The sequence below is a fragment of the Hemiscyllium ocellatum genome, chromosome 37 (assembly GCF_020745735.1).
Source record: "Hemiscyllium ocellatum isolate sHemOce1 chromosome 37, sHemOce1.pat.X.cur, whole genome shotgun sequence".
NCBI lineage: Eukaryota > Metazoa > Chordata > Chondrichthyes > Orectolobiformes > Hemiscylliidae > Hemiscyllium > Hemiscyllium ocellatum.
Genome location: NC_083437.1, coordinates 31,061,108 through 31,086,935, shown reverse-complemented (window position 1 = coordinate 31,086,935; position 25,828 = coordinate 31,061,108). Strand labels below are relative to the sequence as shown.

At 38.7% G+C, this 25,828-nt stretch overlaps 1 protein-coding gene across 1 annotated transcript in view; it reads left to right on the top strand.

Moving 5' to 3' along the window:
• The window catches only part of skia (v-ski avian sarcoma viral oncogene homolog a), a 184,457-nt gene that overhangs the window by 152,426 nt on the left and 6,203 nt on the right, over positions 1 to 25,828 (top strand). Inside the window, exons 2-6 of the mRNA XM_060852025.1 lie at positions 13,904 to 14,032; positions 15,355 to 15,479; positions 16,851 to 17,119; positions 18,990 to 19,288; positions 22,748 to 22,978. Of these exons, the coding sequence (XP_060708008.1) occupies positions 13,904 to 14,032; positions 15,355 to 15,479; positions 16,851 to 17,119; positions 18,990 to 19,288; positions 22,748 to 22,978 (1,053 nt within the window). The remainder of the gene's footprint in view (positions 1 to 13,903; positions 14,033 to 15,354; positions 15,480 to 16,850; positions 17,120 to 18,989; positions 19,289 to 22,747; positions 22,979 to 25,828) is intronic.

Here is a 25,828-nt window from a genome sequence, read left to right as displayed (position 1 = left end):
AATCCATCACCCCTCTGTTCATCTACCTGTCCTTTAGATATGATGCGTATGCTCTGATCGCCTTGTCACATCTTTCTGTGATGCCCACAAAATCTGCGTTACAAGCTCATTTACCTCATCTCATATACTGCATGCATTTAAGTACAGCACCCCCAATCCTGTGTTGACTGCCCCTCTTCTCATAGTTGTTCCCTCATCTGCTGTGCCTCAAGTTAGATTCCTGACCCTTTCCATACGCTATCTTACTACTTGTTCTGGAAACCTTAATAACCGCTGAGTCTTCTCCCACTTTAACACTTTGCATACACTCATGCAACTAAAATTCCCCCCACTAGTTTAAAACACTACCTATAGCCCTATTTATGTGATTTACCAGGACTCTGGGGTGATCAGGAACATCTTGCCAAAATCCTATCATTGGATTACCCTTACCTCTATCATTTCTGACATTAACCAAGTTAGGGCAGGTCTGGAAGTTGAAACTAGCCCTTCCGTAGTCTGTGTGAAATTAAAATCTTAAAAACTCCTTGCATCATGCATTATTCTCCCTTCTCAAGGAACTGCCTGCTCCTAGGTCTGTCTGTGTTATTTCTGATCGTGATTGGGCAGATGAGTTACACAGCCCTTCTTCTCATTGGCATGAAGCAACATGGCTCCACTTGATGACTGTGCTATCGTCAACCTGAATGCTGTCTAACTTTATTTCTCACCTGTCCAGTTTGAGTATCTAAATTATCATCATTTGTTTTCTAATTGTTATTTCAAAACCCCATTTTAATTGATATAGTCTTACAAGACAGAAACAGATCCTTTGATCCAACCAGTCCATGCTGAACGTTATCCAAACCTAAACTAGTCCCACCTGCATGCTCCTGGCCCATATCCCTTCAAACCTTTCTGATTCATGTGTCTACCCAAATGTCTTTTAAACGTTGTAATTGTACCTGCATCCACAACTTCCTCAGGAAGTTCATTCCCCATACAAATCACCCTCTCTGTAAAAAGAAAATTGCTTCATATCTTTTTTAAATCTTTCTCCTCTCACCTTAAAAATGTGCCCCCTAGTCTTACAATATTCTAAGAAAATGCCTCCCAGTGCAGAGAAATTTAAATGAACATTTAGCTGAAAATGATAGAAACTCTTTTCTCAGCTCTATTTAGTGCTTGATCAACAGGAAGTGCAAGGAAAAACTCAAGAGCATCAAGTTATTCCCCAAAGTGCCAAACACTTCCCTCGTGTCCTAGCTTAAAAGCCATCAGGATAATAAGACTGCAAGCCAGAAAATCAGACTTGCAGAGAAATATTATGTGTAAGTGTTGCTTATAGAACAACAGACAGATAATCCCAAAGATGTAGTCAGACAAATGGAATCATTGCTTACATTATAGATTGCTTGATTAACTTTGGTATTGAGTCTTTATATTAATTTGTTTGAGTATCCAGCACTTTTCCAGCATTAAATACAATTCAACGCATTATGATGAACTGCATCTGTCTACCACCATCTGATCTCTCTATCTAGATATACAGATGTACATTTCGATAAATCATTCAGTCATCTTCTGAGCATTGGTAGGCATTACCAGTCACTTGCATTTGTAAAGTTTGGACAAGACAGTTAAATATTGATTTTACTAAAATAATTTTTAGTGACATTCCAGGTAGTTACAATATAGAACTAAGTTAACCCTCTGCACCAAACTTGATAATCCAATTAGTGAAACTTGGAGAGAGAGGATGTGTTGATGAAGGCTGGGTCCCTTCCAGATAACCCTGGAAACAAATGGCCTAATAGCTGGCTGATTATAGTTTTAACCAGGTGAACAGCAGCAGTGCCATCATGCATTGTTGGAAAATGGAAACAGTGGGTCTACTAACAGGGACTTTGTCCCATCGCGTGACATTCAGAGGATTAAGTGTGCACTTTTTTTAATGTCAGGTAGACAGAAGCTCAGCTTATATACATTTTTCATCTTGATTTGGCGAACGCCAATGAATTGAAGTTTCTGAAATTTTCGACATCCCAACTTACCAAAAAAAATTACTTATTCATGGAAATAATTGAGTTTGAAAAGATAAATTGTTTTAGAAATTTGTAACCCGTGTGTTAGAAATAGCATGCAACGTAGACTTTACAAATCAGCAAATACTAGATACATCATTGCTATAAACTGCTAGGTCTGCAACTCATGGTCACAGCTTTGTGAACTGGATGGATCATGCTATGACAATACATACACTGCGTAACTGTGGTATGCATGTCTACATATTATAGTCTATGTCCTACAGCTGAATTTGAGAAAATGTTTGTAAATACAAGAGGAACTATCAAAAGAAACTATCCAATTATTGTGAAAATCTATAAGGTGATGAGCACGGATTCTTATTAAGTCTGCATCAAAAAACAACAGTGGTTAAATATCAAACGTGCAAACTATTTATGACTCCTCATCTCAGATGTTAGAACACAACTTGCCAAGAGGGTTGGATGCTGAACATCCTTTTTACTGTACTTGTATTTTTTTTGTATGACTCATACTTCGCTCTCACAGACTGTCTGAGCAGCTTGTCTGCGAGGTCTTAGTGATAAACAACAGCTACTTCTTGTGGCTTTCACTTTGAGTAAAAACCATTATCAGAACTTGTAGCCATTAGATGTACTACAGAGAAATGAAAAGGAAGCACCACCCTTCCCAGACTAACCACTCGTACTAGAATGGAAATATGAGACGTAGAGCTGTGGGTGTTAACCCCCTGCTGATGTACATATGTGTATGTTTTTGTACGCAAGGCTATAAGTGAAAAATATTTTGCACACTGCAGATTCTGCTTTGTGATAATTCATTTCAAAAACGTCTTTGAAGATAATGCATGATGGAAAATTATTTTTAAAGAGCAGAAGCTATTTTAAAAAATCTGTCTTGGTTAATGGGAGCATCCTCCTACTTTGGACAACAAATTGTAGCAATCAACAAGAGAGGCTTTAAATAATGGAAGATGTCACTTAATAAATTGACACATTTCTGGTGATGGTAAGCTATTAGCATTGTTTAACATGTGAAAGACCCATTGCTCTGGAAAAATAATGTAGCTGATCGCATTTTCACTTTTGATTTCTCTTTGTAGACAATAAGCATGTAAACTATAAAATGACCAATCATGCCAATAGAAATATTTGATGATATTTTATGTGGGAGATAGTGGTGTAATGTTACTAGATTAGTAATCCTGAAGCCCAGGCTAATGATTTGGGTGTATGGGTTCAAATCCTACCACGACAGCTGGTACAAATTAGATTCGGTAAATGAATCTGGAATTGCAAAGCTCCTTTACTATGAAACTATAAACAATTGTCTTAACCCATTTGGTTTGCTAATGTCCTTGAAAGAAATCTGCTATCCCTACTTAGTCTGGCCTATATGGTTCCTGACCCACAGCAATGAGGTTGGCTCTTACATGGCCTAGCAAACCATTCAGTTCAAAGGCATTTGGGGAAGAGCAACAGGTGGCCTTGTCAGCAATCTCCATATCATGTGAAAGAATAAAGAAAAAAAACTTGCCAGTTCCTGTAAAAATGACTTCCTTTTTCACATTATTTCTCTGTCAAACACTCCTTGATGAGCTGTAAATACCACACGCCTTGGTGAAACACAATAAGAATTTCACTTTAAAGTGCATGCAGAGTCCAAAGTCGTCATAGTTGATTCTGACAACCTTGAATGTACAAGGTTGCGGGTGATCTAATAATATTCTTTAAAAGAAAAGTAATTTATAATTAAAAAAACTGGAAATACTCAGTAGGTCTGACAGCATTTGTGAAGAGAGAAACAAAATTGTTCTGACAATAGATCACTGACCTGACCATCAAATTTGTTTCTATCTCAGTACATGTTTCCAGACCTGCTGAGTAATTCCAGCAACTTGGATTTTTATCTTCAACTTCCAGCATCTGTAGTGCTTTGTTCTTCCAACAGTGATTTGATGGACTAGATATTGAAACCATATTTTCTCTGGTATGAGAGTTGAAAGCAAAATTAGAGACGAGTCTTTTATTGTAAAATCAAGAAACACTTTTTGACTTTTAAGTAGTGAATATCTAGACCTTTCTTCTTCCCTTAACTGTAATAAAAGTTGTAATATGCTGGGTGAATTGAAATCTTGAAGAGAGACTTCAATAGATTTTGCAGGATAAGGGTATCGAGGCATATGGAAGAAAAGTAGAGAAATAAAGTTAAAATGCAGATCAACAATGATTTAAATGAATGGCTGAACAGTCTCAGTGGATTGAATGACCTGCTTTTATGACTGTATTTCTATGTCCCCCGCTTTGATGAGAATTTTCAAAACTTAAATCTACATTGGGATTTTTGGATTTGCTATCCAGTGTCACTAAAGCATTTGTGTAACTGTCTTTGAATGGCCCACCCTCTGGGTGGAATCTTGTAGGGTTAACGAAGACTAGCTGATAGCTGGAGAAGCAGCAAAAGCCGATGCCACCTCTCTTAGGAAAGGCCAACTACATATTCCACAACTTAGGCCTGTGGCAGGTCTTTCCCAGGATCCCGGGGATTTTTTCCACCCACCAGATGCTGGCAGCATTTCTATACACTCAGAAAGATTGTGATTGCTGCCTGCACTAAAGGCAACTGAGGTCTTGGATTGAAGAGGAACCCTGGCAGAGGTGAGTGATAATGGGAGAGGGAATGTGGCAAAGTGTCTACAATAAGTACAGAAAGTGGCTTTCAGCATGGCCCCCAGTCTTCACTGGGTTCCACAATCAGACATTAAATGCCTTTGAACAAGGAAATACCTATGATCCTGCAAGTGTAAACACCAGGGTTTGCTTATGGTACTCCACATATGGTGAACCTCTGATCTGCCACTGGATTAATACCACTGATGGCTGGATACACCCTGTTAGGAGGCAATAATTATCTTCCCACAATGAACTTAACTGGGGTGGAGGCGGGAAAATGGCATCACCCTCTCATCTAAATTTATAACCCTGCCACCAGACTCAACACATGGGGAGAAACAAGGATCCACTTTCTCTTTCTGAATTTGATGGCCAAGACATCTTCAGTTTGATTCTTTCATGCTGGTAGAAACGAACAGCATCGTGTAGAGAGAGAATTCTCGCAGGTGAAAAACAAAACCTATGTTAACCTTGTTTGTTAGTTGTGCTTATTGGTGTAGAATTAATTTAAACAATAAGGCGAGACTCTAGGGATTGATTTACTCTCATGCAGTAAACACAATAGAGCTGAAATTCCATGGCTGTCATACTAGTTTCTTATTCTAGCTCTAATAAGAGACTGGCAGACCCTCAGGTAAATGAGAAAAAGATTGTGGTTTAAGTAGAAGATTGATGAAAGCCCTCCAGGGTTTCAGGCCCTGTATATTTTCAGAATTCTATTAAGAACAAAATCATAATCATGCTGGATATTTTAAAGTGTAATTACTGTTTTGTAGGTAAGTGTGGCATCAAATTTTGCAGAAGAACCCGCAAATGCAACTAGTGGTTGATGCTTTGTGCTGGTTAAGGGATAACTTATCTCGGACATAAGGAGAACTCTCTTATCTTGACACATTTTGCACCCAACTCCTCAGGGAGGCAGGTTTTCCTGATAATATTTCATCGAAATAAAACATTGCCACATCACCCAAATATTGCAATGACGAGCGAGCTGGGATGGGCTTATACCGTTTTACATAGTGGTGAGAATACTTCCAAAAAGACATGTCTTAAAATCTGTAAATGGCATAGCTGGATTTCCATTTAAAGTCCTGGGTCATCTCATCTTTGTGACTTCAGTGAGTGATCTACAGAAACCCTGGAGAAGCACTTTAAAGACTATTGACTGTCGTGCTTTTTGTGGAAGTGCCATTGAAATTGCACAAAGTCTTCAGGTCAAGCCCCGCAAACATTCACCCTTACATCGAGCAGAAACATTAATTTTTGAAATGATTAAAAGTCTGCAACAGCATTATTATGGCTGTCACTTCAGCTGTCACTAAAATGATGACTGTTTATAGGAACCTCAATTCCAATCTTCTGTTCTAATCATGCTACCTCACTTTCCTTCCCAAAGCAAAAGTAATTCACCCTATAATACAAGCTGACTGTCTGACAAACTCTCATGGAAGTGAACTTGCCATTTCCTTTTGATACTACATAGGAAATATATATTTAAATTACTAAATTATTGCTTTTACCAGTCATTATTTGAGCATTCTGGCACAGATTTGCCAGTGTCCGCCCAAAATGCACATCAGAATCCTTCTGCAGTTGGGATGCAACAACTATGAGAATTTCTGGGAAGTTTGAACTGACAAAAGGAAGTTCCTCTGCTTCCCAGGATCCTTCAAAAAACTCTGCAACTTTTAATCAGTCCTGACCTACTTACCTGTAGAGTTACCCAGATGTGTTAGTGAGAAGACTAGTATAATCCTGGTTAACTGTGCAACTGACTCACCAGTCTTTCACACTGACCCTCCCTGCCACTCAACTCTCTTCCTGTCTAGCCCCAACCCCAACCCAAATTCTGCTCCCTCACTCCTTACGAACCAACCGCCTACTTGCTGACCCACCTCACACAACTGTAACTTGCCTCACCCACCCTACCCCTTTGCTCCACCACCCTCTTAATACCCTCCACCACCCTCTTTGCTTTGTGGCTTTTCAAATATGTTTTGGGGAATTTAAACGGTTTACATAGTAGGAGGTGGCAGCTAATGTCATTTAAAGTGTGTGTAGATTCATTTCTAATCTCTCCAAGGTTTATTGCATTGCATTGATTTTCAAGAATCCAGTATTGGAAGGTTACTTCGAAAAAAAATCAGAGGAAGATAAATGTTTTTGTTTTGTCTGATCAAGGCTTTCCAGTTTTAATTGATATTGGCCTCTATGTTTGTTTGGAATAAATAAATGCTTTGTAGCTTAGTTGCCTTATTTCACAATATTCAGAGAGGTATTGGTATTCAAATTAAAATGTTCAATTTTTTTATAATTATGAATATTGACAAACATTTTCACTCGTGGATATGTTGAATTGGAATTTATGGTTATGTTTAAGTACTTAATTGGATATTGACATTTACAGTATCGAAGCCTTGTCACGGAGCAGTATGCAGCGTGTATTTACACTAGGGAGTAATGACACTTTCAGCCAAGCACCTTTTGAAAGATTATGGTGCAAAGTTTATTCCAAATTCTGAAAGTAGGCTTGAACCTTTTAGAAGACTTAGTCGCATTTCTTGTGACATTTTGTTATATCACTAAATTTAGTTCTTGTTCCAACAAAGTTGTAAATAATAGCATCACTTTGTAGACTTGCTCTCCTAAATATGGCAACTCCTGCTGGACTTCAGGTGCGGTCAGACAAAAGTCACTTGAACCTTTTGGATTTGGAGTGCACTGTTGTAGCCATATCTAATCTTAAGTTTCCTTCGTTGAATCTGGCAAAAAGATCACTGAATACTCTTAAAAATGGAAAGAACTGTGGATGCTGTAAATCAGGAATAAAAAAACAAGCTGCTGGAAAAGCTCAACAGGTCTGGCAGCATCTGTGCAGAGAAATCAGAGTTAACATTTTGGGTCTGGTGACCTTTGCTCAGAATGGTTTGACCATTTTTATATATTGGTGCTGGTAAGCAAGGCTGAGCCAGCTTACAACTCTATATCTCTGCCTTCCCCTGCTGAATGTGGGAGCAACCAAGACTCGGGTAATGGTAATTTCCAGCGCAACAATTGAAGGCAAATTGAACTTCCATTAAAGGGAGAGAAGCCAGTGCTTATCATTTCTTTATCTGTCACTTCTTGCAATAGTTGATCACCATGAATTTACAGTCTGTGCCAGCAAACCTTTGTTTTTGATAACACAATAAAGATTAGACCAATTCATTGTGTTTAAAATAAAATATTTCATCCTAATTCAAAAATGCTAATAAAGTTAATTCTGCATTCCATTAATGATGGTAAATTTTAAAGGTCATTGTTGTGATTTTGGGATTTTCAAACACCCAAAAATTCCTGAATCAACCAGTATTTGCAAACATAACATAGTGCAATAAATACCTTATCCATGTGTTGACTTTTAGTTAGTAAAATTTCCCATCATGCTTGTCAAGCCTCAACTGTTAGCTGTGGGCCACAGTTACCCATAAGATTTCACATGCAACCGTTCTATTATTCCATTTAATTTTTAAATCTTTGAGGGTTATGTTGTCAAATCACAGATAATTTCATTTGACAATTATCCATCTAAAGGTCTTGGAAAGTGTCTTGCACGGCAACCTCCCAATGACAATGGCCCTTTTTAAGCCAGAGCAGGTCAACTTTTTCTTTGGCATAGGCGCTGGCTTGAACTTTAACCTCAGGAAAAGAATCTTGAAGAGAATTTTTTTACTGTTAATGGGATGTATGAAAAATCATGCAGAGAATCACAAAGAATTGCATATGGGAAGGAAAGCGAGGAAGCACTGAGAAATGAAAAAACAGAGAATCCAGTGTTACTTGACAAGCAGGCAGTTGGCCTTTTTTTAAACACATTTAGTTTGCTTTTGGTGAGTAGAATTTTTCAACTTCAAGCTGACCATTTTGGAGAAAGAAAAAGGAGGGTGAGCTACTAACCTTGCAGTGCACGGGTCACTGATTCTGCTAGGCACCCTTAGTTGTTCCTCCACACTATAATAATAGCCTTTATACTGGGGCAGATTTGGCTCAGCGCACTCACACAACAAATCCTTTCATCTGAAAGCGTTTTCAGAAATGCCACTTACAAAGCAACTCTTAAAACAATGCATGCCAATGAACTGCGATAGCACAGAAATGTAATTCTCTGGTTTTCTTGTTTCTGAGTTGAAGAAACATATTCTGAGGAGTATTACCTCAAAGTGGAGTATTGGTATAGAACAATTGTTTCAATTGGTTGGTGCATAGTGATTTCTTTCTCCCTTCTCCTTCGTTCCTGTGCCGAAAACAAATCACACCTCAAAGAAATTTGATTTGTTTGTTATCAATTACATTCAATTTAAAGAGGAACTGTCTATGTTCAAGGGAGTTTCACCTACCTTAATTGTTTGCTTGGCAAATATAACAACATGTTGGTGCAATTTGCTCCACCTCTTTGCAAGGCTTCTTTCCACCCTGAGCTTACCAATTAAAAATAGGGTTTCAATCACTTTCTTTGTTATTCATTTTTTTCAGTAGATCGTTTTGAATGGTTTAATGAAACACAGAATTACAAGCTAGAAAGTTCATTGACTCTGTCGTTTCTAAATAACCTGTATAATTTCCCAGTAGGTCTTAACAATCAAAGGAATATTCAAATTGAAATCCTATCAGGGTAACTTGACAATTTGAATCATTTTTTTAAAACTCTGGAAATAAATTGAACTATCAGATTGTTGTAAAATACCAGCTGATTCACTAATTGTTTTGAAACATTAATCTCAGAGTCAAAGGTTGCTAACAGACTGGCCTAATCTTAAAACGTAGCCAGGGAATGGGTGAAGTCACTTTCAAGGGAATAGTGTGTGGTGGGAACCCAACTATGCTTGTGTTCATCCACTGGATGCCTGATCATTTCTAGGAATTGATGAAAGGTCATCTTGCTCAAATGTGAATCTAATTCCAAATCCATACAGTTGACTCGTACCTGACCTCTGAAGTGACTTAAATCTCAGTTATATCAACTTCTGAGTGCATCTGGTTAGTCTTGCCAACAAAGCTTTCATCCTAAGAATGTATTTAAAAACAATACTTGAGAATAACTAAGTTATGAATATAGTGTGCTATATCTGCTAAGTGTACTATAAATTACCGGTGTTGGACTGGGATGTACTAAGTTAAAAATCACACAACACCAGGTTATAGTCCAAGAGGTTTAATTGGAAGCATAACCATCTGATGAAGGAGCAGCACTCCGAAAGCTAGTGCTTCCAATTAAACCTGTTGGTCTGTAACCTGGTGTTGAGATTTTTAACTTTAAATAACAGGGTTAGTTCTTTCTGTCAAAAATGAGTCCTGACAAACATCATCTCATCTTATGTTTCCCTTTCCTCTCCAAAATCCTTGCAAGTATTTTTGCCTTCCAATCCATGCCCAGCATTCATATACTCCATGTCTGAATACTTCAAATCAAGTTTCCGTCCCACCACAGTACCGTACTAAAACTGTTCCTATCAAAGCTTCAAATTACATCCTGTGTGGCTGTGACAAAATTAAGCTATCTCTCCTCATCCTTCTCAATCTATTGGCAGCCTTTGACGTCTAGACCATACCACTCTCATCTATTGATCTCCTCCATCATTCATCCGGGTACACCTACTGGCTCCTTTCTTCTCTACCGAGACATAGTATTAGCATCACCTGCAAAAGCTTCTCTCCCAGCTCCTGTTTGTTCCCTCTGGTGTTCCAAGGATGTAACATTGACTTCCCTCCTATTTCTCACTTAAACTCTACCCGTCTGATTTCATCCGAAATGATAGTTGCACATGAAAGCTAATAGTACCCAGCTCTACTTCACTATTCGTTCCCTTGACTGCTACAGTGTTGCTAAATTATCAAACTGTTCATCTGGCATCCGATACTGGATAATTAGGAATTTTATTCAGTTAAATATTAGGAAGGATTAAACCATTGTTTCTGGCCTGTGTTCCGAACTCTTTTTTTCCCTAGCTCTTGTCTGCATCACTGTCTTTTTATGACCTTGTATCATACTTGATACTGAAATGAGTTTCCAACATATTTGTGCCATTACTAAGGTCACCAGTTTCTATCTCCATAACATCACCCAACATTGCCCCATTTCAGCTAATTAAGTTCGTATTTATCCCTTTGTTATTTTGCAATATAACTACTTTCGATTTATTTTATATTTTTTAAAACCCATCATTCAAGCATATAGATTTGTTCCATAATGTTTCATTTAGATTTCATTATTAAATAAAGATAAAACACATAAAGGTGTCTTGTTCAAATATTTCCTTACTTCTTTTGGAAATGTGATTAGAAATGCTACTTAGGTCCTGAAAGGGTTACTTATTGCAGAGATTTTTGGCCCACTATGTCTGTTTCACACTTGACCCACCGAAGAGGCCATGTTCTAGCAATTTTTCCAGTGTTGACTGTAAGCCTGAAATTGATGTCTTGTCCGAACAAAATGTTCTGTGTGCTGACAGAAAAATAACGGCCTCCCTTTGGCATTATCACCTGTTGTGGTTTTAATGCTGGAACCCCCAACTGAGAGGTTTTCTGAAATAGAAGGGCATTTGCCAAATACCTAAGTGGTGTTATCATCACTGCTGTTCCAGACAGGGTCCTGTTGTTGATCATCACTATGCAAGCTGGAGGCTCTGCATTGGATCAGGGTAATTTACATGCCATGTCATGCAGTTCAAATGGTAGACAAAGCAAGATTTGGCAAATCACCCAACGCATACTACAGCTGCAGGGCCTGAAATCGGTTGACAAGTTAACTTTCTTAGGGAGGAAACAACGCTGTGTACTGTTTCACTTCTTTGGTAGAGTGCAGAGTCACATCATTCCACAGACCAACCTCCCTCACCCTCCCCTATCTGTTACAGTATATTTGACTTAATTATACAGTTGTTTTCCAATTTTCATTTTGTAATTGTGAACAAATTAAAGTTACATTTTTATCATGGACTAGGAATACAGAGAAGAAAATGTGCAGTTTTATCTGAAATGCCTCTGCTTTGTAAATTGTTTGTCATGATTTGTGAACTTTGTTTGCATAAAGAAGAACATCCAGTTCAACAAAATGCCTTCTCACTGCAACACCACTTTGCCAGCTAAATGAAAGTTAGCAGATTGCCCACATGCCTTGAGCCAATTTAAGCCACAAGTGGCCAACTAAAGGCCATTTCCCACTATGGTATTTTATATGCATTTGAGGGACGTGGAGGCTGCAGCTGCCATGAAACCTGATGGCATTCTACTTAGATCATCACCTTTTGGGAGTTCCAAGGTGTCAACTGTGTTTCACAAAATTTTTATGCCGGTAAATGAGGTCTTAGTGTCTCCCGTCTTCATTGGCCCTCTTCAAGGACAGCAGTCATTGATGTGCATCTTCACTGCAGCTGCATCCTCAGCAATGGTCCCTGATAATAGCAACATGACTAAGCTGCCATCCCTTTGCCTGGACTGACCGTTCTTGTGGGAAGTCAAAAAATATGGCGCTGGAAAACACAGCAGATCAGGCAGCGTCCAAGGAGCAAGAGAGTTGACATTTCAGGAATAAGCGCTTGATCAGGAATTCCTGATCAAAGGCTTACACCTGAAATGTCAACTCTCCTGTCCCTCAGATGCTGCATGACCGGCTGTGCTTTTCCAGCACCACACTTTTTGATTCCGATCTCCAGCATCTGCAATCCTCGATTTTTCCAGCAAAAGTAGGTCCTCCCTACTTTCAGCTCCAGTGTTGGAATTTCTGCTACTCCTGTAAAATTCAGTCTTTTGTTTCAGTAAAACCCTTAAATACCAAGAATGTTTTATTACTTCTGCCATTTTGTAAGCACTAAATGCCATTCGAACGTACAAAATTCTTATATGGATTAGCAAGCTAGACAAAAGAAGGATGTGTCCCATACCCAGGAGTCTAGACCTGTGCAACACAGTCTCAGAATAATGGGAAGACTATTTAGGATTGAAGTGAGAGGAAGTTTTTCACTCAAAAGGAGATAAATCGATGGAATTCTATGTGAAGGCTCAGTTGTGAACTTTGTTCATACTGGGATTGATAGACTTCTGTATACAGCTCGTTCTTCTATAATGCGATGGTTGCATTCTTGTGCAAACCTGCATTATAGAAACATCGCGCTTTAGAAACAGCACCTAAAGTGTTGGCAATATAATCGCATTACAGCCATCAGATGTTTCAAAGGTTTGCATTTAGAAATAGCATCCCAAATTTGTCAATTGCTTTACAATGAATTTGTGTTAACAAACGCGTATTGTAGCAGAACGACCTGTATTGAAAATGGCAGGAAGATTGTATTGAAAAAATCAGCCATGATCTCATTGAATTGTAAAGCAGGCTCGAAGCTTTGATTGAATATTGCTCCTTTACGTTTTTCTGCCTATTATTTCTAATACATTAGATATTGGTATCAGTGCCGATCTTTGAAGGCTTTTTACCTGACGTATCCTTTCAGTCATATAGAGAAGCTACCATGAAACACACATACTAGCAGATGTCACCAGCACAGATCCTAGTTGATCATTGTCTTTTCTCTCATTTTCTCAAGAATTTATAACAATTGGCAGTTTACACACTCCTATGCTTTCCCTATCAAAATTAGATGTTTATGGTGTAATTACCAACTGGATTGTTAAGAGAATCTTCCTTTCTGTTCCTTTTCCTGATCTTTCACTCACCATTAATGATTCCTTTCATGGTTTCTACAAAGTTGGGTGACATAGGCCCAAGATGATTCTGCTCCCTTTGGTGAATTTCCTGGGTTTTGGTTGTGGTTTCAGCACAATGCAACATGTTATTGCTCCACTTCTTTTCCACTAGTGTAGAAGATTTCTACAAAGAGAACCAAAAGCTTTGTGCATCTATATTACCCTCTCAAAATACTTCTTAAAGATGCAGATTTGCTTTGAATGTGTTTGAGAAATGCCGCTAAAACTCACGAGCAACTGTTTTTTCTCTCTTGTAAGCAATTCTTGGGAAATATAGCCTCCAAAATCTTCTCCCCCATTTATCCATATATTTAGCAATTACAGAAATTCCAACCTTCTCAAAGAAACTTAATGACCAAAGCTCCTATCTAGTTATATTTTCAGTGTTCTTGAATGATATTTCCTGTTAAGTGTTTATTTTTGAAATCATGGAAAAATCCTAACTTTGTTCTTTTCTCCCTTCTCTTTAGGTGCCTTTTGACCAAACCGTGTTTAAAAAGTTCAAACAAGATGAGACCACTTCAGAATCTTCAAGTGCAACTGAGAAAGAGAAACCACCTGAATGGTGGCGGTCCTTTTCCTCCCCAACTAGCACTAAGGTACATAATTCAATAAAATGTCAAACAAATCACTTCATTGGGAGGGCCCAAGCGGTTGCTTATGTTTAAGCCTCTGAGAAGCAAGTGGTTTTTACTAATCTTATGAAAGAAGAATCCAACATTAAATTTGTGCATGTTGCTGCACTTTACTTTGACATAACTTTAATCATTTTATGAAAAACATCTATAGTACAGATTGAAATTAAGCCCTCCTATGGAAGGATGTTGTGAAACTTGAAAGGGTTCAGAAAAGATTTACAAGGATGTTGCCAGGGTTGGAGGGTTTGAACTATAGGGAGAGGTTGAATAGTCTGGGGCTGGAGCGTTGGAGGCTGAGGGATGATAGAATAGAGATTTATAAAATCGTAAGGGCATGGAGAGGGTAAATAGACAAGATCTGTTCCCTGGGGTGGGAAAGTCCAGAAGTAGAGGGCATACATAGGTTTAGGCATAGAGGGGAAATATTTAAAAGGGACCAAAGGGGCAACTTTTTCACGCAAAGGTTGGTACGTGTATGGAATGAACTGCCAGAGGATATGGTGGAGGCTGCTACAATTACAACTTTTAAAAGGCATCTGGACGAGTATATGAATAGGAAAGGCTTAGAGGTCTAAGGGCCAAATGCTGACAAATGGGACTAGATTAATTTACGATATCTGGTTGGCATGTATGAGCTGGTCCAAAGGGTCTGTTTCTGTGCTGTATGTCTCTATAATTCTATAAAACTGAAAATGCAGCTGTGGCTGCTTGACTGCTTATCTAAAAGGAAAAATGTGGCAACGTTCTTAAAAGAAGAAACAATGTGGGAAAATTTTTATTTTAATAATTGGATGAAGTTCTATTATTTTGTTGATGGTTCTGGGTATCTAATGATCAAGACTAAGTGTTCAGACTGCTTCCTCATCAGAAACATTATACAATATAAAATTTCCTTACCTTCATTCCAGTGAATGGTTCACCGAATAAATATGTGATCCTGTATGGCATTGACTAAGATTGGCTACATCCAGATGTTGGTATGCGCTAATTTAGTCAGCCAGAATAATGCCCTGTGCGCTTTAATTAGCACCAGCATCTTTGGACTAAGGTGACAAAAGATTTTCCAGATTTGTATGAGTGTACATATATCTGGTTGTGGTGCCCAGAACAGCTATTTAGGTATGGTAAAAAGCCTTGTCAGCACCTTTGGAAGCGCCGAACGAGAAATCAGCTTCAGAGCAGAGGGGCATAGAAAACAAGGAAGAAGTGAAGAAAAGCTACACAGTATGAAAAGAACTATTGCATTATAATTAGAAGAATAAATTATGTTTTTTTTTGTCTAGAATGTTCTAAGTAGCAGTTGCGCACATTCTCAACAAAGACTCTCCGCCTTCAGGCCTTGGTCACCAACCATTTCAACAAGTGAAAAAGAAACTCTGACTCACCTTCCTGCACTGACCCGAGACAAGTATGCATTCTGTTTCTACTCCAAGGAAAATAGCATTTTTAAAAGATATTTCTTTAAAATTCACTGATAACAATCTGGGATATACAGTATTAAAATCTACAGAACTTACAACTAAAAGGGCCAGCTTACATCTCAAGGTATAATTTTCCAGCCAGGTGGTAGTGGATCTGATTTGTACGGGAAGAATAGTTCCAGAGGCCTCACTATCACTTTGACACCAAATTCTAGCCCAATATTAATTGTATCTACTTCTGGTTTTCAAGGGCCTACGTAAACCCCCATGGACCTGGCAATCCATGATGCGTCCTCAACTTGCCAGAGTTTCTGAAGAACTCCAACTTCTGTTAAAAACATTTCTTCTCAGGGAATGTTTTCGCAGCTTGGCAAGTGCTTGCCAATTTATGGGAAAGTTCTTCATCCGTTTAGCGGTTCACTCACTTTTACGTTTCATCTCCCAACTGCAAGCCTTCAACATGGCATCAGAGTTCATTAAGCAGCTCCACCTTTGCCGAGGGACAAGGATCAGAAGCTGCGCCACCACCAACAGCTCCAGCAGGAGCAAAAATGAAATCAACCACATACTCCTCCACAGGGTACTTGGGTAGACACCACAATCCAGCTAGAAGGAGGGAAATGGCCTCTGCCGTCATCCAGTCTGCCTTCTTTTATTGGTGTCTGGAGATGGGGTTCCCATACCTTTGCTCTGGGAAAGAGCCTTGGCAAAGCCTGCCCATTAGGAAATTAGGTTCGTGATACAAAAAATGATCTCATTGTCCTAGCAGGACAAAAGTGGACAGGATTTGATCTGAATCTTTGAGGAAAAGACTTGCACTTCTATAGCATTTTCTCAGACCACATGGTGTCCTTGTATTAAGGAAGTGAGGTAGACATCTTTCCCTTCTCTCAAAGAAATGGGAAAGATAAAGGACACAGCTATTCTTCCCAGACCCCCCCGCAGCTAACTTAAAATGGCCTCCCAGGAGGAGGATCCCCTCTGGCTGTTGTGACCATTTTCCCATGGTAAGATTTCAGAAGAGCTGAAAGTGTGTCTTCATCATGAGATACCCTCTCTCTTCATTAATTTGAAACCTCAGGCTGCAATTCCTTCAGTTCTTGAGGGCCTCCTAATGGAGCATGCATGTAACTCCAGTGCCATATGGAATCATAACCCATACATTCTTCTGACATGGGGGTCCCTAAACAAAAAATCAGCCTGTGTGACTTAAATTTTATTAACATAGAAAAGGGAAAAATTCACACAACAGAATAAAATATGAGAATTTTTTTTTAAATTGTGGGAATGTATATATTTTTGTCAGTAATCTTTTGAGGTTTAAAAATTGAATGGGTTTGTTTGTACCTTCTCCATAGTTTCTATGCATATAAAAGTTACGAAGGTTCAGTGGCACCAAATGTAGCTTTGACAGCCCTGCCCCAGCAGAGGAATGGACGACAGTCGCCATCAGCCACTGCAGTTACTCAGAACATCACGACTCCAGTTGAAGCCAGCAGATCTCGGAAAAGGAGGGCAACTGCAGAAGCACAGCTAGAACAGGAAACAGCTGCTCCACTTGCTGCAGTGTTTCCTTCTGAAGACAAAGATTCAGATGCTGAAGTGGAAGTTGAGAGTAGAGAAGGATGTAAGTTTAATTCACGCAGCTATTCTAAATCCAATCCTTCCACCCCATATGATCCTCTCTTGAAAGGGCAGTTAAATGGCCAGCTTCCAAGCACCTGTCAGTACAGCACTTGAGTGAAACAATAATATGATTGGTTTACATGCTTTACTTCCAGTCTGTGCCTCTCCCAACATGCCAACTCGAGGAACCTATTTTGAGTAATTGCATAGAATACATTTCACAGAAAGAGATTATTTGGCCCGGCCCATCCAGTCCATGTTAATACTTATGGTCCTCTTGAGCCACCTCCTATATTTTATCATGTAAATCTAGCATCATAGTCATGCATTCCTTTCTCCTGTAAATGCTTGTCCAAGTTCGCCTTAAATGCATTTATACTAATTGTTTTACCCCTCCCTATAATAGCAGGTTCTACAGTGTCACCACTTTTGTTGGCTAAAGAAGCTTTTTTTCTCACTTCCCTATTGGATGTCTTAGTGATTATCTTATGTTGATGGCCTCTTGTTATGCTCTTCCCTAAAAGTGGAAATAATTTCTCCTATCCACTCTATTCAAACCTTTTCTGAATTTTAAAGACCTCTATTCAGTCACCCGTCAACTTGTTTCAAGGGGAAAGAGAGCCAGCGTATCCATTTCTTTCCTGATATGTATATGCAAACACATTTCTGATAAAAATCCTTTTATTTCTTTTCTGCACACCTCTCTAGTGCTTTTTTGAAATATGGGCCAGAACTGCAGTCAGTAAAATACAGGAGTGATCTAAACAAGGTTCAGTACAGATTAAGCATGACTTCCCTATTCATCAATTCTATCCTGGTAAAAATAAAACCTACTGCTTGGTTTACATTTTTTCTGGTCTTAACCTGTAACACAACTTTTAGCAGTTGGCATATTTGTACTCCAGGTCCACTTATTCCTCTATTCCACATGGACTAGGACCTTCCAAGTGATAGGTCACTTCCCTACTGTCCTTTTAAAAGGTACTATTTTACTTTGGTCTGAATTGAGCTTTATTTGCCAATTATTTGCTAATTCTGAACGATTATTAATGATCCTTGTAATTTGTTGCAGTCTTCCTAGTATTGACTGTATACCACCTAGTTGGATTTCATCTGCAAATTTAGAAAATGTATTTTTGATTCCATAGTCCAAAGTAGAAACAAATGCCTTGGATGTTATATCGTGGGATAATACCGAATAAATGAATTGCTCTCTCTGCTGATTTAGCATTGAGGTCATTAATTTATGTTAAACGATGAACTTCCTGTTAAAATAGCAGATAGAGATTCCAGATGAGTATCCCACTATTTAAGTTCAATGCTTCTTAGATTGAGAAAGAAAAGTGAAATTATGACACTTGAAAATGTCTTTGGACAGCTATTGTTGAGGTAAACCCCAACCATGATCATATCTGCCATATTTATACTTGTTACTCAATCTCAACTGAAGCAGCCACATTTAAGCAGGAATCGGTTTTGTTGAACTAGACAGAGGAATTTGCGCTTTAGATAGTAATTGGAAAATGCATATGCATGGAAATTGTACAAAGGTACGGTTAGTCCTCAGCTGTGATCCTTCATCTGATACTTGTTTAGATTCCCACAGGATGAATGGTTACATGAACAAAGTACCAGAGGATGGTCAGCACCCACTAAGTTGTACCGTAGCATAAACTTAAACTTTCAGGAGATGAGTAAAATACATTGCTTGTTAAAAGAAACCATAAGGAATGTTTGGATTGGGGAACAAACTTAAAGTCTGCTTCTTGTATTTAGTATAGCTTCATTAGAAAAGGCCAGTTCAGATTGACAGATCAAACTCTCTAATTATAAGTATGTATTATAATACGTATGTATTTTCCCTCCTACAGTCACATCATCATTGTCTTCACTTTCTTCTCCCTCCTTCACTTCATCTGGCTCATCAGCAAAAGACCTGAGCTCACCTGGGGTGCAAGTTGTATCAAGTGGTGCATTCGAGAGTCCAGGCCACACAGAGACACACAACAGCGGATTAGAAGTGGAGCTAGAACACTTGAGGCAAGCCTTGGACAATGGAATCGATACCAAGGAGGCAAAGGAAAAATTCTTGCATGAAATCATTAAAATGCGAGTAAAGCAAGAGGAAAAACTGAATGCTGCTTTGCAAGCCAAGCGTAGTCTACAGCAGGTAAAAGAAGGAGACACCTATAAAATAACTTGGCTTTCTAAATTCTAGATTATATTGGTACTCACCGACAGAATAAACGTACATGAATAGAAAAGGTTGTGAATTTTGCATTTATTGTCTTCAAACAGATTAACAATTAACCAAGGAGTGAAATAGTACAGTGTGCTGGTACAGCATTGATCAGTGTAATTTTTATGTTAGTGCTCCTGACAGATTTGCAATCATTATAATTTTCTGAACACAATAATCAACAAAGTAACTAGCAACAATTAGTAAAGTTAGATGAGCATGCCATTTGGATACAAAATTAGCTTTATGATAGGAGACCGAGGGTGGTGGTGGAAGGCTTTTTGGACTGAAGGACTGTGACCAACGGTGTTCCACAGGGATCAGTACTGGGTCCATTTTTGTTTGTCATTTATATAAATGATTTAGATGAAAATTTAGGAGGCGTTGTTAAGTTTGCAGATGATACCAAAATTGGTGGTATAGTGGACAGCAAAGAAGGTTATCTATGATTACAAAGAGATCTTGATCAATTGGGTCAATAGACTGAGAAGTGCCAGATAGAGTTTAATTTAGATAAATGTAAGGTCTTGCATTTTGGTAAAACAAACAAGGCCAAGTCTTATTAATGGTAGGGACCTGGGTAGTCTTGTAGAGCAGGTCTCCTAGGGGTTTCAGGTACATATTTCTTGAAAAGGTCGAGAAGTGACCTTATTGAGATTTATCTAAGGGGTTTACATAAGTTGAATGACAAAGGTCTTTTCCCTAGGGTGGGGAACTTCAAAACTAGGGGGTATATTTTTAAATTGAGAGGAGAAAGATTTTAAAAAGAAACGAGGGCAACATTTCTTCAGAGAGTGGTTTGTGCATGACATGAACTGCCAGGGAAAGTGGTGAATACAGGTACAGTTACATCATTTAAAAAACATCTGGATAAGTTCATGAATAAAAGGTTCGGAGGAATATGGGTAAAAAGTGAGGTCTGCAGATGCTGGAGATCAGAGCTGAAAATGTGTTGCTGGTTAAAGCGCAGCAGGTCAGGCAGCATCCAAGGAACAGGAAATTCGACGTTTCGGGCCTTTGCCCGAAACGTTGAATTTCCTGTTCCTTGGATGCTGCCTGACCTGCTGCGCTTTAACCAGCAACACATTTTCAGCTCGGAGGAATATGGGCCAAGTGCAGGCAGGTGGGACTAGTGTATTAGTTTCAGAACATGGTTGGAATGAAGGGTTTATTTCCATGCTGTATGATTCTATATCAAGCCAAATACAACCAACACAGAAATTGTTGGAACAACTCTGGCAGCATCTGTGGAAAGAAAACACAAATAACATCTCAAATTCAGTGACCCTTCTTCAGCCAATAACAAGCTAGCACTGTGACCTGAGTTCCACAGAAAAATTATAGTTTGGGGTTGTAATATAGGACAGCAAGAGCATATGGAATATAACCTCAACATTTGTGACCTTAATGAATTAGCCTATTATGTCCTCACTAAAGGTACCTGATTTCATTGCAAGCAAACTCACTTCACATAAGTTTTTTTCTGTACTTTTCCACCAATCCAGTCTCGTCTCCTGTACTCCCAGTATAGAGTAGATTAGATTCTCTACAGTATGGAAACAGGCCCTTCGGCCCAACAAGTCCACACCAACCCTCTGAAGAGTTGGTCCTATATTTACCCCTGGCTAATGCACCTAACACTCTGGGCAATTTAGCATGGCCAGTTCACCTAACCTGTACATCTTTGGATTTTGGGAGGAAACCGGAGCACCCAGAGGAAACCCATGCAGACAAAGGGAGAATGTGCAAACTCCACACAGTCGCCTGAGGCAGGAATTAAACCCGGCTCCCTGGTACTGTGAGGCAGCAGTGCAAACCATTGAGCCACCATGCCATGATGTATCTTGTTGTGCTTAGTCAGATTGCAAGTTGACAAAGTATAGTCACTATGATAGTGCTATACCTGAAGCGCCAGTCTGATTCAGATGCAACTTTATACATTTCAACAATCATTTAGATGCGCTTTAAAACAGTCTCCTACACTACAATTTATTTTTCAGACCACTAATATTGCCTTAAGGTCGCACTTATATCGGAGAAAAACTCATGCATTACCTCAAGCAAAAAAAAATTGATTAATTAATTGCAATTTTGTTTCAAGCTGACTAACTTACCCAGTGGTTGTCAAGATAATCAAGTAAAACCTACTACCTGGCCTGTGGATGTGAATTGCTCATCCCAGCTACAGTCAAGAAACACAACTGTCTGCACCTACCGTTATGTTATCTTACTATTAATGTCTGCACTGCCTTCCAGGGATATCCAAACATACATTGATGTGTTCAATGCTCTGCATAGGACTTTATAATATTGACATGCTTATTTATTAGAACTACCATGGTTCATAATATTAGATAATTGTTTTGACCATGCATCCAATTCTTTAGTCTACAGTGTATAGTATGGGAAATGATAATGTCATGGCTTTCTATGCTAAAGGGATGAAAAGGGTGCTGCCTCAGGGAAATTATGATCTAATTTCTTACAGTTACGAAACAAAGGGTTGCTTTTTATACTAAATTACTCATTGTTGGGCAGCTCTCAGATGATTGAGATAAGGATACCCACTTCCATAGTGAAGAGCCTGAAATACACTAACTACAAGTAAAATCTACTAATTTATTTTGGTCTTGAGCACTTCAATATTGACAACAGATATATAAATGACATATTCTGATTTGAAGGTAGCAAGCCCCCAGTGGCAGCCAGAACCTAGTATTTGATAGATTTTAAAAAACAGAATTTGTCAGATTGGAAAACTAGTGCCTCCCTGTACTGATTCTCCAACGAAAAACGACCAGAAAATACAGCAGGATAAAACAGAATTGTACTTGTAGGTCATAGGAATCCATTTTGGTGCTACTTGGAAACTTATCAGATGAATCTACTTTTGGCTAATTAATATAGAGTCCTACAGTCATAAAGCATGGAGACATACTCCTCAGTCCAACTAGTCCACGCTGACCATGTTTCCAAACTTAATTAGCCCCACCTGCCTCATTTGGCCCATATCCCTCCAAACTTTTCCTATTCATGTACTTATCCGAATGTCTTTTGAACATTGTAACTGAACCTGCATTCACTCCACCCACAAACCACTCTCTGTACAAATATTGCCCCTCATGCACTTTTATGTGGACATTCCCATCCTTTTGGAATGTGTTTTTCCAACCTAACTACTAATTTTTAAGAAATAAAAATGGAAAATGACTTTTTTTCCCCCCTGTCGATACCTAAAATGGTGAGCATTTCGAAGATTTTCTGTTTTTATTTCAGATTTCCAGCATCTGCAATATTTTGCAATTGTACAAATTTGTAAGGCTAATTTTTCAGTCAAGCACACTTAACTTTTTTATTTAACTGAATTCGATGCAATTCTTTCCTTTGTAGGAACTTGAATTTCTCCGTGTTGCCAAGAAAGAGAAACTACGTGAAGCAACAGAGGCAAAACGCAACTTAAGGAAAGAAATCGAGCGTCTTCGAGCAGAGAGTGAGAAGAAAATGAAGGAGGCAAACGAATCACGGATAAGGCTAAAACGAGAACTAGAACAAGCAAAACAAATCCGTGTCTGTGACAAAGGTTGTGAGGCTGGGCGATTGAGGATCAAATATTCAGCACAGGTAATTATGGTATCAGAATAATCAAAATTTATATCATTTTTTTAAACACAAAACACACCCTTTGGTTTGTGACTGTGGAATAGGTTGCTTGAATGTTCTATTACATTTTTGGCTGACAAACTGAAAGTTGTGAGAACAGGAAAACCACTGTCTCGATACTTCTAAGGAACCTCGATACGATCAACTAAGATCTACCAAACACAGGTTATTCTGGTTGTGAATGTGAGAACCAGTCTGTTGAGTCTGAGCTTTCTGTTGACAAGGTAAAGAGGTTTTGCATCATCCTGTTGCTTTTGAGTATACCAGCATTGGCTGGGGTTACAAGAATCAGTGTGCTTTCCAGTTTCTTCTTTCCTTGTTTTTTTTTTCATTTTCTCCTTCTTCCACACCTGCACGCTCATCCATCCAATTCCCCCAACCCCTCAAAATTATTTGATTGACGTCTTGTAGAGCCTTTTCCAAATAGCATTTTTCAAATCTAAGTTAAACCATGAGCTGGAGAAATGCGACCTGTGCAAATTGGATAGTGTATCCTGAACATACACCCAAAACTAAATGGCAGTGAGCCCAGACCAAACTTGGGTTTGGGCCCCATGTGTTTGCAGTCATCTTTCCTACTGTAGGGCCTTTGTTATCTTCACCAGCTTTGACAGTGAGCTGTTATGATTATTAGCATATCTGGGGAAGGGGAGAGAGGAGGTAAAGTGCTTGACATTTTAGTGGCATTTTCACTTTACAAACCACTTTACCAACATGCAAGAAGATTCATCCAGTTTTTAAAATAATCCCTTTCCGTGCCTTCTCCATGAGAAATTCAGCACCTCCTCTGAGAGCTTAGCAACAACAGTGGGTGTTACCCTGGGTTCAGTTAGAGAGTTGGACTGTTAAGTGTAGGACATTAATGCAATATTTTGCATCACCAATTTATCTTTTTAAAAATCTGTTGTTTAAGTATATATACCATCCAATTTAATTATTTACGTAGAGAAACAAATAGTCTTTTAATACAAATAACAAATAAGAAAAATAGAGCAATAAAATGAGGTAAGAAAGGGTTAAGATTACAAAGCCATTAAACATTCCTCTGCCGGCTTGCTTCCAAAAATGAACAAAAAGATTGGGAAAGGGGGGGAACGTAATGCAGATTCAAGACATTAACAATCAAATGAGGAAAGGAAATGATGCAGATTTCCATTTCACCATCATGGGAAATTGCACAGGACAACTGTGCCAGACTAAACAAAACTGTGTAGGAACTGCAACATGGGTGTCACCCACAGTACATTTCTGGTTGAGGGAAATGGATGACATTCCATACAATCCAGCTGTGTTCCATACTGCAGTGTTTACAGTATCTTTCACACACAACACCCAAAGAAAAGTGTATGGAAAGGATTAGCTAAAGAAACATGAACAAAGTAAATACTTATCAATGAGGAAAATTTTCTTTTTTATATCACTTTGACATAGAATTTCAGCTTGTGAAACACTGCTTTGAAACTGAATAACCTGGTGTATGTCTAAGTGTATAATGCTCGCACAGAAACCACATCAAAGGCATGTGAAACTGATTAGCACAGAATCTCTGGACTACTTGGACACCCTTTTTTTTCAGTGGAGCTGCTTTATGTTAAATTTTGCTTGCCTAAGATAATTTTCAAAGCAGTTATTATGTTACAATGGTACTGCAATCATTCTCAAATGATGAGCACTTCTTTGGTGAAAGTTGAGGTCCAAGATTATGTGCTCAAGTTCTGGATCCAGTTTTAAATTCACACCCTTTTGAATCTGATGTGAAACTGCTCCTGACTAAACCATACTGAGGTTTAAATGTGTACTACAACTGATTCAAGGTTATTTTCTGCAACATTTTGGTTAATTGGGAATGAGAATTATAGGAGTATGGATAGTATAATAACATAATAAATAGGAGCAGCAGTAGGGCATTCAGCCCCTCAAGCCTGCCTCTGCCATTAAGGGAGACAATGGTACATTGGTATTATTACTGGACTGGTAATACAGAGACAGAGGTAATGTTCTGGTGACCTGGGTTTGAACCCATCATGGTAGATGGTAGAATTTAAATTCAGTAAAAATCTGGAATTAAGGGTCAAATGATGATCACAATCCATTGTTGATTGTCGGGAAAAGCTCATTTGGTTCACTAATGTCTTTTAGGGAAGGTAACCGCCATCCTTACCTGGTCTAACCTACATGTGACTCCAGACTCAGAGCAATGCGATTGACTCATAACTGCCCTATGGCCAAATAGAGTTGGGTACTAAATGCTGACCTCCCTCGTGAAGCTCTCATCCTATGAATGAATAGAAAAAGAAATTCAACATGAATATGGTTGATCTGCCCCAGACCTCACCCTGTTTCATGCCACCTTAGCACAGTCATCAACTCCCTAATATTTCAAAAGTGCATCTACCCCTTTTGATATTTGCAGCATATAAGCATTGATTCAGTACTCATAAATAACCTACAACAGAATTACTTTAAAATGAAGATGTTGCTGCTGCATTGTTAGTTTGATTGATTAAGACACAGAAATTGACTACACAGACCAGAAAGGTCCCAGATTGGATCCTTGATCAAGGGCCAATTTAGTTGATTTCAGCTAAATCAGTGACTAGACTGTGATAGTTGGTAGCATTACCTAAGTTCTCACCCTGCGTGCTGTCCGCTGGCCCCTGCTGAGAGTGCACATCACTCTGGAGATGTGTATGAGAAAAGGATCAGGCTCAGCTGTGATATCCACCTACTTAAATCATTTATTTCCATGGTCTATAGTTTCACAAGCTGAGTTAATGTCATGTTGAAAGGAAAATGTTCATCTATTGCAAG